Here is a 16,820-nt window from a genome sequence, read left to right as displayed (position 1 = left end):
GAATCTCTCGCTATCTTTAAGAGACTCCTGAAGACAGAGCTCTTCAAAGAGCACTTACTCTCCTAACACCTCTAACACACTAACTACTTCTAACCCCATTTCCTTCTTCCCCTCCTTCACTTCTCTATCCCTTTACTTCCCTTCGACCTCCTTTAAGCCCTATCTAAAAATGGGATATCTAAATTCCTATTACTTTTGTACTTCATTATTGTAAGTCGCTTTGGACAAAAGCGTCTGCCAAATGAAATGTAATGTAATGTAATGGATTGGATCATTGATAGGAATACATGTTAATTGAGTTAATTAAGTAGCAGGACAACAATTATACAATTATGCAAATTGTACATATCATAGAAATCATTTTTAATGTTTACAGTCATATCATGGTACACTTTTATGGCATGAACAAACTCAAAATACCAATATGTTACATGGTGTTAAACAGGCGAGATGCATCAGTTAAATGTGTCAGCACCAGAGCAGTAATATACAACATTATGATCCTGTTTGTTAGCTATACTGATTCAAAATCAACTGGCTCATCTAATTCACTTTAAATGAGTTCTTCTGGACAGTGTGTCCCAGTCTGATACGTAAGGCTGTATGAGGTGTGTGTAAAGTGTGTGTGTGTGTATGAAGTGTGTGTAGTAAAAAGTGCTCAAAAACAGCAAAAGGGCAGCGCCACATGTTTATCTGCAGTGCTTTCTAATGAGATTGACCTCTCTGACCTGTTAAAGGGCGAGTCCACTAAAATTTCAAAATGACTGCATAAATAAAGCCATGATATGTAAGCAAAGTTATTCAGTGTGGATTTGGTGTGAAGCGTTTTAACGTGGAGAAGCAGAATTGTTCACATTGATGGTGACACCAAAAGAGTTTAACACCTTTATAAAACATTGGTTTATAATGGTCTCAAGACTTAGGTCAAATTTGACCTAAAATATATTTTAAAGACATAAAGTTTTATGGTGGAAGTGTTTTCTGAGGTAAAATAGTCCCCAGATTAATCAATTTATTTAATGTTTTGCCAGAATCAACAAATGTGCATTACACATTTAGGCTCACTGGTTGGTTTAGATAAGAGCCGGTTTACAGTTTATTTACAGTCTATTTCCCACGTTATTAAAAAATGCAAAATGCAAATTACTAAAGGGACCATGTGAATCGTTAATAAATGGAGGTAATTGGAGCAAAATAGCCAAAACTCACTTTAAAAACAGTGTCTATAGTACTTTTGCTCAAATGCTCCAAATAAAGCCATTTGGATTGGACTCACTTAGGAGTGCCCTCTAGTGTTTGACAAATCCAGACAGATTCTCAAATGGTAATTCTCCTCTCTTTTCTATGGTGTGAAAAGTAAATCAAATATAGAAGTTGTGATCATGCCAACTGCTCGGCTCATGTATGGCAGCAATAGGTAAAAGGTATTGGGTTGAATACGGCTCAGTACAGTTCCCGTATTATACTCTGCATCCGGGGCATTCAGGCCAGAACTGGGACTAGATTCAAACTACTGTAGATTCAAAAGCTTGTTTTGTGGCATTCGACCTGGAAATTATTGATTTTTTTTTTTTGTTATTTTTGCTATCAGGGTCTGCTACCTGATGAGTATTCTGAACCAATACTTCACATCATACATACCAAACCCATTTCTTTTGTTTGTATTTGAATTACGGTTTACGCAGAAATCTTCAAAAATTGAGGATTTTCCTTTCAACAGTGAACCAACTGCACAGTTGCGGGTGTCATCAAGAGGTCATTTAACAGCAGTTAAAAACACTACAGCCCCTAATCCCAACTTTCTCCCACAGTATTTAGTCCATCTGAGTGCAATAATGTGGCCCGCAGGAACACCTGTTCCCTGCTCTGATCCCCCCGCTGACAACTGGCACAGCAGGGCACGTATTTTCTTTCTTTTTCTGGGGGGTTGGTTGGGTGGGTAGTGCAGCTACAAGTCCAGGCGTGGATAAACCACGGATTTAGTGTGACAGGCACTCTGTAGCCCAATGCCGCTGCATTTGCCCATTGGCATGATATCTGCAGAATTACTGTGTGGCTGTATGATGGGTAAGAACGCAGGAGGGAAAGGTAGAGCCGATGACAGAAGGCCGAGAGCGCCAGGCACTGGGTGCTGCTGCCGTTCTCCAAATATAAACGGTGGCAGAGCAGTGGGGGAATGCAGACTGGACGGGGGCTGGAAATGAGCCGCGTCCTCAGGGGAAGCTCTGGTGGGACTGGCGCTCACGTCCCTGCCGGATGATGAAAGCTGAGTTTGAGAACTGGAGCCTTTCTCTTCATCCGCTGACTCTTTTTTCGGCTGTTTACTGTCGTGGGGGTCCTCGGGGCCTCGTCCCTTTGGGAGAGGGGCAAAACGCTGGCCTTTGCGAAACTTGGCACGCCTGTTCTTGAACCACACCTAAAAAAGTACATCCAGTTAAGAATAAGGCAGGAATATTTATATTTTAGCAGTTTGTCACACTCACTTTCTCAGCAGTGCTGTGCAAAATTTTAAATTTCAGAGTTTAATTCAATTCAGTAAATAAATTTTAAAGTCAGTACTGATTATGTCAGTCTGACTGCTCAAGGTTCTAAACCTGTCAATCAAAACTACACTTCCCAGCATGCACCCACACTGATCACGTGACGATACAGCGTTCCCACTCTCAGAGTTGCTGACTGTTTCCACCTGTTCTCTCCTGTATAAATACCCCTCTGTTTGGAATCTTGTTTCCTAGCTCTTCTATGACGCATTTTCTTTCTCTTCTCTTGCCTTTTCCTCTGTCTTGTTGGATTTCTCATGTATGACCCTGGTTTCCCTGACTACTCTCCTTAGTTTGTTGTTTATATTTTCTGCTATTTGGTTACTAGCCTAGCTACTCTGTTAATACACTTTGTGATTCATATCTGCGAGTGTCTGTCCTGTGTGTCATTAAATTGAATCCACCCTACAGGATGTTGAATTGAATTTAAACTGGAGTATTTTTGATAACCTTTGCATCCACACAGGAACGCAAAGAAAAACAATAAAATGCTTGTTTGTATGCGCATGCCAGCCCAGCAGGGGGCACTAACAGCTCATTATGGTTTATATAAAATTCATTAAGAAGCAGCTTAATTAACAATATTTACCTAAAACTTTAGCACAGGGCACATTTTCTAATTACAGTAAAGATAGTCTCACTGTGTGAAAAACAGCAGGTTTCCAGAACTCAAATTCAAAACACACATTTGTACCAGAAAAAAAAAAAAAATCGAAAAAACAAATGTACAATTATAAAATTCTTCATTCAGAAATGTCACTCTGCAGCTGTCTCACCTGGATTCGAGCCTCTGGGAGGTTGATGCAGACAGCCAGTCTCTCTCTCATGCCCACGTCCGGGTACTGGGTTTGCTGGAAGGCCTTCTCCAGGGCCTGCAGCTGGGCCACTGTGAAGGCCGTACGGCTCCGTCTCTGTTTCTGCTGGTTCCCATAGCGTGCCTCAAGGATGAGCTCTAAAACACAAAAAACAAACATACTCAAACTTTCTAAAAGGACTTTTATGTAGAACAAAAAACAACATTAATCAACACTAATCTATGCTTATCTGTTTCTTTTATCATCATAAACGTTTTTCTTACTTAAACTACACAATGAATATTCAGTATTCATGCATAAATGATCAGATTTAGTGTACTAAAGCACATATTCTATTTAACTATTTCCTATTTATAAACTATTTAGTTTATAAATAAACTAATTATATCCTGAGTGGTACTTTCTATCTATCTATCTATCTATCTATCTATCTATCTATCTATCTATCTATCTATCTATCTATCTATCTATCTATCTATCTATCTATCTGTCTGTCTGTCTGTCTGTCTGTCTGTCTGTCTGTCTGTCTGTCTGTCTGTGCTAAACTCAAAGGTGTGTCCAAACCTTTGAGTGGTACTCTGTCTGTCTGTCTGTCTACCTGTCTGTCTGCCTATCTAAGCTAAATGAAAAGGTGTGTCAAACCTTTCATCCATCCATCCATCCATTCATCCTAAATGAGTAGGTGTGTCAAAATGTGGCAGGTAGTGTTACTCTATCTATCCATCCATCCATCCACCCACCCATGCTGAGTGCAGTATTTACCCGCCAGTCGCTCGGCCACGGTGAGGCTCTGAATGGGCGCTGCGGCTGGAGGTCGGTGCGGTGCTGCCATCTGCTGGTGAGGGTCGTAAAACAGCGAGTTGAGGCGGGGAAACGGGTACAGACCCCCGCCAGCGCCCGCTCCGCACAGATACAGCGAGTTCATGACTGATTACTGCGGGGGAAAAAACACAATAATACATCAGCTTATAGAGAGAAACACGTATACTCTTTATAATAGAATACACAGCTTATACATGTCATAAAGTATCCAGACACCCCTAATAAATTAACCAGTCCAGCAACTAGTGCACTCATTACTGACCACAGCCTGTGTGATCTCCATGGAAAGCATTACCAATATAATGAGACACTCTGAAACAGCCTAGAGTCACTGTGACCTGATGAGAACTTGGATTATTTATTTCCTGGGGTGGTCCTGATGAGAGCCAGTTCCATCATAACTTTTTTGATTGTCTTTGCGATTGCACTTGAGGATGCTTTCAAAATTCTTGATTATTATTATTATTTTTTTTTTCAGATTGACTGACCTTCATTAATTAATTAAAAGTAATTTCTTGAGAATAAAATAAAGAAATTCGGCATACACGGCTCCAACATGTCCTAAAGTACCCAGACATAACTAATGAACTAAGCAGTCCAGCCAACAGCGCACTCAGCTCTGACCACAGCCTGTGTGATCTCTATAGAAATCATTACCAATAGAATGAGACAATCTGAAACAGGACAATTTCTACTGGTCCTAAATAGAGGAGGTTTGTTTTAAATATACGCTTTTTTTTCTGAAAATATTGTGATTATCAACCTTGCTTAATGAACACTAACCAACTGATCATTTCATTGCATTTCATTATATATATGTTCTCAGCACGGGATGTTACAGAATTTGAAAAGCCAAAACAGTATCAGTGGTATCAGTGTCCTGGTGCAACTGTCTCTGCAATGTCCAATATATTAATTCCACTAACAGAGTGGTCTGGTAGTTTAGTTGGATGTGACTGCAGTCAATTAATTTATATTAATCTGTGCTTAAAATGATCTACCACATGCTCTGTGCAATTGCACATTCTCACCAGAGAGGGCTCCAAATCCCCAAAATGCACAGATTGTCGCTTTAAATAAAGCTATCTGTCTGTCTGTATCAATATTTTTCTATCTGTCTATATATCTATCCCCAAAACGTATAGACTGTTGCTTTAAATATTGTGATGCAATATCTATCTATCTATACGTCTGTCTGTCTGTCTCTCTGTCTATCCATCCATCTATACACAAATCCTTGAAACTTCAGACTGTTGCTTTAAATATTGTGAAGCAATATTTTTACCTTTATATATTGTGATGCAACATTTTTACTATATCATATAATAAATCATTATAACAAAAAATCCAGCCAGTATAAAACAATCCAGCCATGCATTTGCATCCATACACTAGTGCTACATATTGAAGGAGTTAGTTAGTGGGATTTTACCTGTAAAGTGGGGTAAATCCAGCTCAGTCCAGTACTTCTCAGGCCTGTAAGGTCTCACTGGCCGAGTCGAGTCCAGCAGGGCCTATTTAAGAAGCATTACCTCTAGCGTCTCCCAGCCATTAGCCAATAGAAAGAAAGGTATTAGCCGGGATTAAGTGGGATGAGGGAAAAGAAGGGGGTCCGGGGGGCTCAGGGCTTTTTTTTTTTTAACTATTGAACTTGAGAGATTTAAGCAAAGGATCTCCCCAACATAAGCGAGCATTTCACCTCCTCCCCCCCTCAGTTAAAACAATTAAAACAATGTGGGGTGCTGATCTGTGGGGTTGGCCACATTAGAATGGGGCTTTGGCAGCTTTAACTCCAGGGGTGTGTGTGTGTGTGTGTGTGTGAGTGTTTGAGTCTGGGAGTGTGTGTGGGACTGAAGGGTTTGTTTTGCTAACAGGCCCCATATTCTCCCCATATTTTCTGAGTTAGGAGTGAAATGCACTTTAAAAGGAGCCAAGCGTGCACTAGAGGGGTATAAAGACCCCCGCCAGCAATGAGCTGTGGAGTATCTGTTGAACTCTGTTCTCTGGAATGATGGTGAAGCTTCATCCAGGAGCACTGCTGGCTCTTTGGGAGTGAGTTGAGTTGGATGGCCGGACTACTAATCATTCAGCATCAGTGGCTGGATGCAATCAAGTCCTCCACACAGCAATGTTCCAATGATTCATCTAGTATGAGGCTTTTATAAAAGAGTAGAGGCTGTTACTGCAGTGAAGAAGGTTCCTTGATCTGTGGTTTTAATATTATGGCTTATAAGGTTGTGTTTAATGTAGATTTAATGTATAAGCGAAAGGAAAAGACAATGCAACCCTGCCAAAAAAATAGTCTCTTGTTCCAAATGCAGCAGGTTATATACTGTATATGTTGTATTTAGAATGTTGGTGATGCAACCTATGGACAAAAGTATTGAGGCAGCTTCTCATTTATTTCTTCTGCTTTTAATTTTTTTTTCAAATCAAGGGTATTAACTGTCTCTACTGTCCAGGAAAGTCTTCTACTGGTCATCAGATTATAGAGCATTCCTATAAGAATTTAATTGCAAGAGTGACACGTTTTAGTGAGGTCAGGATGTTAGATGATCACCATCCACACCTTCAACATATCCTCAACTACTAAGTACCCCCAAAGAAACTGAAAGGAGCACCATTTCCCCCATGCTTCCACAGCTCAGTTCTTTGGGGCTTTATTCCCACAACTTTTTAATTGGTCGTGATTATAGGCAGTCCTATTCTTTTGGCACTAATTTACACTCTACACTCTTTACAGGTTCTAGGTAAGCTGTGAGTGTAGGTGTTTGTACATCTGTGCCAACAACAGGCACAATGTAATATATCTGAATTAGCATTTATTAGAAGGGGTGCACATCTCAAAAAAGAGTTACTTTATTTTAGTTCAAAATGTAATTGATTTCATTGTTGATGATTAATATGGCTCACAGCCAATGAAAACCCAAAAATCTGTGTCTCATAAAATTGGAATATTATATAAGACTGATATTTTTGGCAGTGTGGGCAGTGTGCCAAGTCCTGCTGGAAAATAAAATCTGCTTCTCCATAAAAGTTGTCAGTAGCAGAGGGAAGAATGAAGTGCTGTAAGATTTTGTGGGAAAACAAAACTGCACTGACTTTAGACTTGATAATAAAACACAGTGGATCAACACCAGCAGATGACATGCCTCTTTATCCAAACCATCACTGATTGGTGGAAACTTCACACTAGACCTTGAGCAGTTTGGGCTGTGTATCTCTCCACTCTGATCCCTTGATTTACAAATGAAATGTAAAATTTACTGATGATCAGTTTGGAGAGTCATGTCATCTGTTAATGTGGGTCCACTGTTTTATATCAAGTCCAAAGTCAGTGCAGTGTTTTCCCGGAAAATCTTACTGCAACTGACTGTTGGGTGTGAAAAAGTAAAAACGGTTTTAAATAATTAATAAAATACAGATTTTTTTTTCAGATGATATGTGTACAGTAAAAATGCATGTGAAATTGTTCAGGATATTTGTATGGAGTTTTACACAAAAATATAAAATCTGCAATCAAAGTGCCAGACTATATACATATATAAGCAAAAAAGAAATAAGCAGAAGAAAAGTATATATATAATTACATTTCTCTTTTGTTTCTGTTTTGAATTTGCAACATTTGAGTACAAATTTACTTTTTTATGTGTGTAAAACATACAATTGACATAAAATTAACTTCATATATTTTACTGTGTAAGATGTTTGAACATGATGTGACTAGTGAAGTCATACTCGGCCCCTCTATGAATATTGTGGCCCCTTAAAAGCCCCTAGATCCATTTTTCATTTATCATCTTATTTTCTCTTCTCTTCCTATTTCTCCTTTGTCATCTTCTCTTTTTTCATTTCCTTTCTCTTTTACATCTCAAATGTATTTTTTTTCTATTCTATCCTCTTTTTCTCTTCACTCTTCTTCTTGTTCTTTAAATCCTCCTTCTTCTTTTATTACTTTTTCCTTAATATCTTCTCTTCTTTTCTCTTTTTCAATTTCCTTCCCTCCTCTTTGCACATTTGTTTTCCTTCCTTCCTTCCCCACTTCTTCACTTATATCTCTTTTTTCCTCATTTCTCTTCTTCCCCTTAGATTCTATTTCCTCTTTTCCTTTTTTATTTCTTCTCTTATCTTGCTTTTTCTTTTCTTTTCATCTTTTCACATTTTGTATCATTTTGTATTTTGCATTTTGGCCATCAAGAGGCCACAATATTCATAGAGGGGCCAAGTATTATTTCACTGGACCAAATGAGGATGGGTCCCCCCTTATACATGAGCCTTGGCTTCTCCCAAGGTTTCTTCCTCCTGCAGCTCTGAGAGAGTTTCTCCTTGCTTCTGTCGCTCACTCAGGGTTCTGTGTTCTGTGTTTAAAGTTTTGTCTTATTCCTCTCAGCAGTCCTCAGCTGTACTTTGATTTGATTAGATCTGATTTGATTAGAAGGGGTGTTTATATATATGTAGTGTATTTCCAGGATTGGCCCACCTGTACTGAACTGTATTTACCAGATAAACAGTGAATGGGCTGAAATCAGATCATCAGCGGTAAAGCTGTGGCGGTGAGGGGCTGCAGGGTTTAGAGATGTAAATTCCCCCAAAGCCTGGTCAAACCGCTCTGCTTAGGCCCAGAAAGACTGAGCACGCAGGGGAGCTAGATTACGTTTCCCACGAGTATCAGCCGTGATCCACGGTCCTGTGGGGGTTCACCAATCCCCCCCTCCACACACACACACACACACACACACATACACAAACTTGCACACACTCAGAAGGACGCACGAGAAGCAAGCGCAGCAGCAGCCAAGTGTGGTCAGCATGAGCTGAACACTGGTAGAAAGAAAGCCACGGCACATTTTGGCCTCACTTACCTCCACCTTGGCTTAGCGGAGGTTTTTGTCGTCAGTGATGGAATTCTAATCTTTCAGAATCTGCTTATGAATAGTAGATAAACAGAGCGAGCTCTGATTTCATTTCACAGGGTGGAATAAATACAATATTTTACATCAAGCATACTGTACAGTATTTTTTGCATCCAGTATTAGGGTTGAGTATCTTTAGATTTTTTTGGTTTTGGTTTTTAGCAGTTCCAATTTTGGAAAAAGTTTTATTTCCAAAATAGTAAAAAAAAAAAAAATGCAAAAAATATAGGTTTTAAGAACATTTATTTTTTTGTATTTTTGAACTTTCAGCTGTGTGAATTAAGAAATGTAGCCTTTAACACTGCCACACGCAATCGTTTCACTGGTACTAAAACTACCAGAGCATGTTGCTTCCACCACCATGTTTAACAGCTGGTACAGTGCTCATCCATCAGTGTCCTCCAAAATGTTTTGTCTTTAGCCCATTTGGTGCAGCTGCAAACTTATTGTTAGCCTAACTGTAGACAGTTAAGCCTCACTAGTTAATGGGGCTAATGTTGCACACCCCTTCCAATCAATGCATTAATAGCAACGTTAAACCACAACCATTGCTGACACAGATGAGCAAATGCTTACACAAAAATGCATGTAAAATTGATAAGGATATTATATTGATAAGGATTTTATAAGCAGATTATATACACATAGAAGCAAATATAAATAAGTAGAAGCAAAATCTACAAAAACACAAACATTAAAGCAAAGATTGGCAAAATCCAAGCCAAATCATTTTCAAATAACTGCAAAGAATAATAAAGTAACCAAGTGTTCTTAAAGATTTTTATTTGATATATTTTGTCTGTTTTAAATTTGCTACATTTTATTGCAGATTTGAATATTTCACATGTGTAAAACCTTTGGCACAACATTACCTCAATAGATTTTACTCTGTAAGATTATTTTGGAATTTTTGTACTTTCACACGTGTGTATTTTAAGAAATTTAGCTTTTAATATTGTCACACACACATCGTTTCACTGGTACTAAAACTACCAGTGCAAGAGCATGGTGCTTCCACCACCATGTTTAACAGCCGGAACAGTGTTCCTTTATATATCTCATCCCATATCTGCCCGTTCATAAAGGTGACCTCCAAAATGTTTTGTCTTTGGATGCAAACTTAATGTTAGCTTGAAGGTGTTATTTTTATAGCAGGTCTAAAACCTAATGGGTTTTTTCTTTAATAGTTTAATAGTCTCTTCGCTCATGGGTTCTTTAGTTGAGGTTGAGAGTGACATATGGGGTAATAATGTTTATGGACATCCCTTTCAATCAATGCATTTAGACACCTTAAGTCACAACTACTGCTGACACACATGTGCAAATGCACAAATTACACACAGCTTGTCTAGACTGTGTAGAAAAGTGCAGCCAATAGAATAGTGTTCTCTGTGTTAATTAACATAAACCTATTGGCACCATGCCTAATGACAGATGTGGGCTGTTCTCCTCTCTTCTCATTCCCTCTCATTTATCATCCTCTCCTACTGTTTCTCCTTTCTCATATTCTCTTCGCTTTTTCCATTTCCTTCCTCTTCTAATTCTCAAATGTCTCTTTCATGTCTTTTCATTTCACTCTTCGTCTCGTTTGTACGCTGTTTTTTTCTTTATTACTCTTTGCATCTTCTCTTCTCTTATTTTCACTTTTTAAAATGTATTTCCTTTTCCTCTTTTTACATACGTTCTGTTTTCTTTCCCTCTCTCCTCTCGTTTTTTAAATCTTATTTTCTCTTCTCTTCTTAACTCAAACAGTTTTTTCTTATTTCTCATCTCATTTGTCTCTACTCATTTCTTATTTTTTCTTCTCTAAGTTTTCTTCTCCTATCATTTCACTTCCCTTCACCTCCCTCTCCTTTGATTTCTCCTTTTCCTTTCATTTCTTCTCTTTCTTTTTCTTTTCTCTTCATCTTTTCACATATTTTCACATCTCTTGTGTTGTCCTCTCTTCTCATTCCCTTTTTTCTGTTCTCCTCCTATTTCTCTTTTCTCATCTTTTCATTTCTTTTTCCATTCCTTTTATCTCTTCTTTTCTTTTCTCTTCTCTTCTCTTCCTTAATTTCTTTAATTTTCATTGTTTTACATGTCTTCTGTTTTCCTCCCATCAATTTCCCTCTCATTTCTCATCTGTTCTTTTCTTCTCATTTCTCATCTCTTCTTCTCCTTTGATTTCTTCTTTTCTCTTTCATTTTTTCTCTTCTTTTTCTTTGATGTTAGGAATGAGTTGAGGTGAATGGTCGGCTGCTACTGAAACTCAACCAGTGGGATTTTATTCAGACTCCATCACTCCCAGTTCCCTCTCAGAACAGTATGAATAGTTAGAACGTGGCTTTAGATGGCGGATGACATTCCCTAGGCATTCCTTTTCATATGAAAATTCCCTTTTCCCAAATAAATTCTGTTATTTGCACACTTAACCGCCCCTTTAGCTACCTGTTACCAAACCCTGCAGATTTTTGTTTCTGGCCGTATTCAGCCCCGTCTTGCCCCCGCCTCCTGCTTAGCGATGCTCTTGCCTGTCAAGCAATATTAGTGTCTGCTTAAAATAAGTCATTTAGAAGAGCCTCGGTGGCACAGGCCTTGGACCCCATTTAAAGCTCCCGGCTCAGAAGCCTTTGTCTCCTTAGCCCGCGGGATTAGCGGAGATTTGCTGCTAAGAAAAAAAGTAGTTATTTCATGGCACTTTCATGATGAAACCTGGCCAAAGCTGTGTTGGCTGGGAGGATTAGAGCCACACAAAGACATCGCTTGTGTGTGACCGCCCCCCCCCCCCCCCCCAAACCACTGCACTCCCCACCTCCCCTGCCCACCTCCTCTACACTCCTCCTCTTCTCTCCTTCTTCTCTTTTTATTTTCTCCTTCGTCTATACTCATTCTCCTCTTTTCTCATCTTCTTCTCTTCTCCCACCTTTCATTTCTTAGTTTCTACTCTTTCTCTCTCATTTTTTTCTCCTCTGTTATCTCACTTTCTACATTTCTCACTTCTCTTTTTCTCATTTCTTTTCTCCTCATTTCTTCTTTTCTTGATTTCTCCTCTCTTACCTTCTTGCTCAAATTCACTTCTTCTTCACTCATTCTTTCTTTCTTTCTTTCTTTCTTTCTTTCTTTTTTCTTTCCTCATTGATTGTTTTCTTTGATTCTCTTCTCTTTTCTTCTTCTGTCCTATATTCTACTTTTCCATTTTATCACTCTTTTCTTCTCTTGTCTTATTTCCTGTTTTGATCAGTTCTTTCTATTGCTTTCCTATTTTCATCATTCTCTTCTCTTCTCTTCTCATTTTCTTCCTCTTTTTTACCTATTTCATTTTTCATTTTATTTTCTCATCTCTTTTTCTTAATTATTTTCTCATTTCTCATTTTGTTCTCTTTTTTATCTCTCACAGTTTCTCTTCTCATGTTTTTTTCCCCCATTTTGTCTTGATTTGATGCATTCTCTTCTCTTTTCTTCTCCTGTTTTCGTCTCATTTTTTCTATTCATCTAGTTATTTCTCCTCTTTTAATAGTATCAGTTTCTGTTTTCTTTGATTTCATCTTTAAAACAACATTGAGTAGGAAGTGAAGATGCTATTCTTTCACTGTAGGTGTAGATAGTCCTCTTTATGGGGGGTTCAACCCCTAAAAGTGAAAGATAAATGTTGGTGCACACACAAGCACTCTTTATGCTGTTATTGTCTGATGCTCTTTTTTGATCCTATAGAATCACCCCTGCATTTCTCTCTGTACCAACTCTTCACATTGAAACAAACAGAAAACACAGATACAGATTCCTCTCGTTTTACCCCCTTCATCATCCCCTCCTCTCTTTCTGTTCCTCCTCTCCTCTTATCCTCCCAAACACCACAACATCCTGGTGTTGACAGATGCGGTTTGGAGGCTGGCTCTGCTGATCTGACCCCCTCAGTGAGCGTTTTTCTCCGGCCTACGCTGCTGTTTGAAGGCGACCGCAGAGGGGAGGTGGCGGCTCCGACCAAAACCTCCCTACTTAAAGACATTCTGAGCTCTCCAGAATTCTCCTGTTTACGTCTACTGTTTCAAATGTCTCTCCCAATCTTGTTCTACCTTCTTCTCCTTTTATTAGATTTTTCTTATTTCTCATCTTATTTTCTCTTCGCTTCTTCACCCACTTCTCTTTTTTCCTCTCATTTTTCTTTTCTCCTCTTCTTATTTCTCATCTTCTCTTTTCCTCTCATTTCTTATCTTATTTTCTCTTTACTTTTTCATTAATTTCTATTTTTTCCTCTCATTTCTCTTTGCTTCTCTTCTTATTTCTCATCTTATCTTTCTCTCTCATTTCTCATCTTATTTTCTCTTCACTTTTTTACTCGTTTACTCTTTTTTCCTCTCATTTTTCTTTTCTCATTTGTCATCTTCTCTTCTCCTCTCACTTCTCTTCTTATTTATCATCTTCTCTTCTCATTTGTTATCTTCTCCTTCCACTTCTCTTCTTATTTATCATCTCCTCTTCTCCTTCCACTTCTCTTATTATTTCTCATCTCATCTCCTCTCACTTCTCTTCTCTTTTCTTATTATTTCTCATCTCATCTCCTCTCACTTCTCTTCTCTTTTCTTATTATTTCTCATCTCATCTCCTCTCACTTCTCTTCTCTTTTCTTATTATTTCTCATCTTTCCTTCTCCTCTCACTTCTTTTCGCATCTTCTCATTTCTCATCTTCCCTTCTCTTTTTACATTTCTTTTCTCTTCTACTTTTCAAATGTCTCCCCCAAACTTGGCCTACCTTTCCCCCCAATATCTTATTTTCTCTTCTCTTCTTTTCACTTTTTTCAATGTCTTTCCTTTTTCTCATTTTACATGTCTTCTGTTTTCCTCCCTTCTCCTTCCCTCTCATTTCTCATCTTATTTTCTCTTCTCCTGCTCACTCATTTCCCTTTTCTTATAATTTCTCATCTTTTCTTTTCCTCTCATTTCTCCTCTCTTCTTCTCCTTTGATTTCTTCTTTCCCTTTTTTGATTTCTTCTCTTCTCTTTCTTTGATGTTAGGAATGAGTTGGGGTGAATGGTCGGCTGCTACTGAAACTCAACCAGTATGATTTTATTCAGACTCCATCATTCCCAGTTCCCTCTCAGAACAGTATGAATACTTAAAACGTAGCTTTAGATGGCGGATGACATTCCCCAAATAAATTCTGTTAAATTCTGTTTGCACACTTAACCGCCCCCTCTGCTTTAAGGCATTCTCAGCTCTCCAGCATTCTCCTGTTTATTTACATGTGCCTAACTGGATGCAGCCCCCCTTAATTAGCCTTAGTGCAGAGTTTAGGACAAGCTTCTCAGGCATTATGGGTTTAAGTCTCTCCTGTAGTTTAAAAGGCTTAAAGGGGATATCCCTGTGCTCAAGGATCCACTTACACAGGCAGGGATTAGGGCTTTTAAAGACACAGGACAGTTCAGAATAAGCCTCTTCACGTGGACAAAACTAAAAAAGACAAAGAGGAAAACAGCAAACCATAAGCAAATTAAAAAAAATGCAACAGTGACCGACCAAAATCAACAGTTATAAACGGCCATACTCACATCTAAACATTTAATCCAGACCACACTGTTCCTCAAAATCCTCTGAACTGCCAGTATCTTGTGCAGCTGAAGCTGGTCAAGCTGGTTAAGCTGGCTGACCAGCTTAGCTTTTGACCTGTATAGGGTTTTTTGTTTGAGTTTGATGGTTTAGCTGGTCTACAGAGAATGTTATAAGAATATTTATGTTAAAAGAATATTTATTTTCCAAAAATGTTCACAAAATGTGAGCCTGTAATATTACAGAAAGAATGTTTCAGGAACTTTCTGTAAATGTCACGCTGGCCAAACCAAGAACAGACACTCGCAGATACCAATCAAAAGGCTAGGCAAAAAGAGTAGTCTTAATACACCAAAAAGATACAGAGAGCAAGGCCAGAAAGTAGTCAAAAACACACAAACAGGTCAGTAACAAAGAAAAAACAATCAAAAGAAAACGCGTCAGAGATGAGCTGTAAGACTAGATTCAATACCTGCCGAGGAGCAAATGAAACATAGGAGTATTTAGATGGATGGATGGATGGATGGATGGATACTTTATTGATCCCCGAGGGGAAATTTATACTAACAAAGACCAGTTGTGTGCATTCAGAAGCTGGGAAAGCGTGAAAATTAATTATGCTGGTAAACAGCTCGTTAGGTTTAAAATATGTTTTTATTAATAGTGCCAATCAATAAAAAAAATCTTCAGATTAATCACAAAAGGATTGTTTGATTAATCGTGATTAACTGTACCTTTTCTTCTCCTTAAGACTAAGATTTCAATAATGAGTATTTACATGTAAATAAAAAAAATCAGTGTTAGATTAACAAAATGTAATAACATTTTTATTAGTTATGTATTAACCACAACAATATTCTGTGATCTAAATCCTCGTACTTGTGTTTTGGGGAGGGAGATACACTAATAATAATGGAGGTTTTTTTTTTACTTCATAGTATATCTCAGGTTGTTTCTAATGTTTTTAATTAAAATATTTTAGTTACTGAGTTTAACTAAGAGATTTAATGGAGTAAAAATAAACACAAGTGTAGCTTCATATTCCACGCTCAACATCTTGGGAAAAGATAATGTGTCTGTGTGTGTTATAAAAAAAAATAATTTGACAGTAAGCGATGCTGTGTTTTATCGCTAAATAAAATTGCTAATCTATCACCAGGCTCTGTGAAAACTTTCTTACATGATCACCTCACGTGAATTACAAAATACATTTATGACCATCAAAGACCAGCTTATGCTTTCTAAATCAGCTACCAGCAAACCTGGTTTGAGCTAGATTGTTCAGCAGGATAGTTTTTGATAGCTTTTAATTAGCCATTTAGCTTCAGTACTAAAACTAAAAGAGCAAATATATAAAGCTACAATATTTAGCCAAACAGTTTATTTAAATAAAAAAGATGTAACAGTATTATACACTATGTAACAGTATTATACACTAGAGTATTAAAAACTTCTTCTCTGCAGAAGCCTGAATGATAGTGGCTACAGTGGCCAGTTCGGCTGATGTCGCACGGCGTTCTTGGCAACCGGAGCGAAACCTTTATCGACAAGGACCTGTCCCGCATCTGAATGGACTTTAATGTTCTTTGAATTGGGTAAAAACTACAGGGGGCTGTTGAGAAGGTCAAGAGGGGTTGATTCGGGCTTTTGAGACGTCCCATAGTGGGTTTTGTTTACGGCTCCTGTTTAACAGATGTTTGAGTTGGAGGGCAGATCATGCTCTCTCTTTCTCTCAGTAATTACTCATCAATAGCTGGAATTTGTATTGACAAGTGCCTGTCAGGAGGAGAGCTTTGTAGCTGTCAGTTATCTGCGGAGGAGCCGCTTAGAGCAGGAGGCCCCGACACGCGCCGGATCGATCCGGACTCCGCACAATCCAGGAGCTCCGGGGCGGCTGGAGCCCTTGCGGGGGGCTGAACACTGCGTACTTGGGGGGATCGATGGAGCCGACTGGCCTTTGACCCGAAACAGTGAGGGATCCGGCACCGGCAGGGAGAGCGCAGAGTTTAAACCCCGACGAGAGACACTACATACACTCTACACAGACTTTACACACACTCTAAATACACTCTACACAGACTCTACATATACTCCAAACAGATTCTATACAAAGCTTTACACACACTATACAGACTCTATCTATACAAGTTCTACCCAAACTCTATACAGACTCAACAAAGACTCTACATACACTCTACTGACT

At 38.6% G+C, this 16,820-nt stretch overlaps 1 protein-coding gene across 1 annotated transcript; it reads right to left on the bottom strand.

Moving 5' to 3' along the window:
* Positions 1-322: 322 nt before the first annotated feature.
* zgc:101100 (homeobox domain-containing protein) lies at positions 323-5,680 on the bottom strand. The gene is made up of 4 exons (XM_007245785.4): positions 5,610-5,680; positions 4,118-4,289; positions 3,317-3,492; positions 323-2,416 (listed from the first exon to the last, which is right to left on the bottom strand). Exons 2-4 carry the CDS (start codon positions 4,278-4,280, stop codon positions 1,949-1,951), a joined length of 807 nt encoding a protein of 268 aa, XP_007245847.3. The 5' UTR covers positions 4,281-4,289; positions 5,610-5,680; the 3' UTR covers positions 323-1,948.
* Between the last annotated feature and the right edge of the window lie 11,140 nt (positions 5,681-16,820).

Source organism: Astyanax mexicanus, chromosome 12 (assembly GCF_023375975.1).
Source record: "Astyanax mexicanus isolate ESR-SI-001 chromosome 12, AstMex3_surface, whole genome shotgun sequence".
NCBI classification, from domain to species: Eukaryota; Metazoa; Chordata; class Actinopteri; order Characiformes; family Acestrorhamphidae; genus Astyanax; species Astyanax mexicanus.
This window is presented reverse-complemented; position numbering and strand designations above follow the sequence as displayed.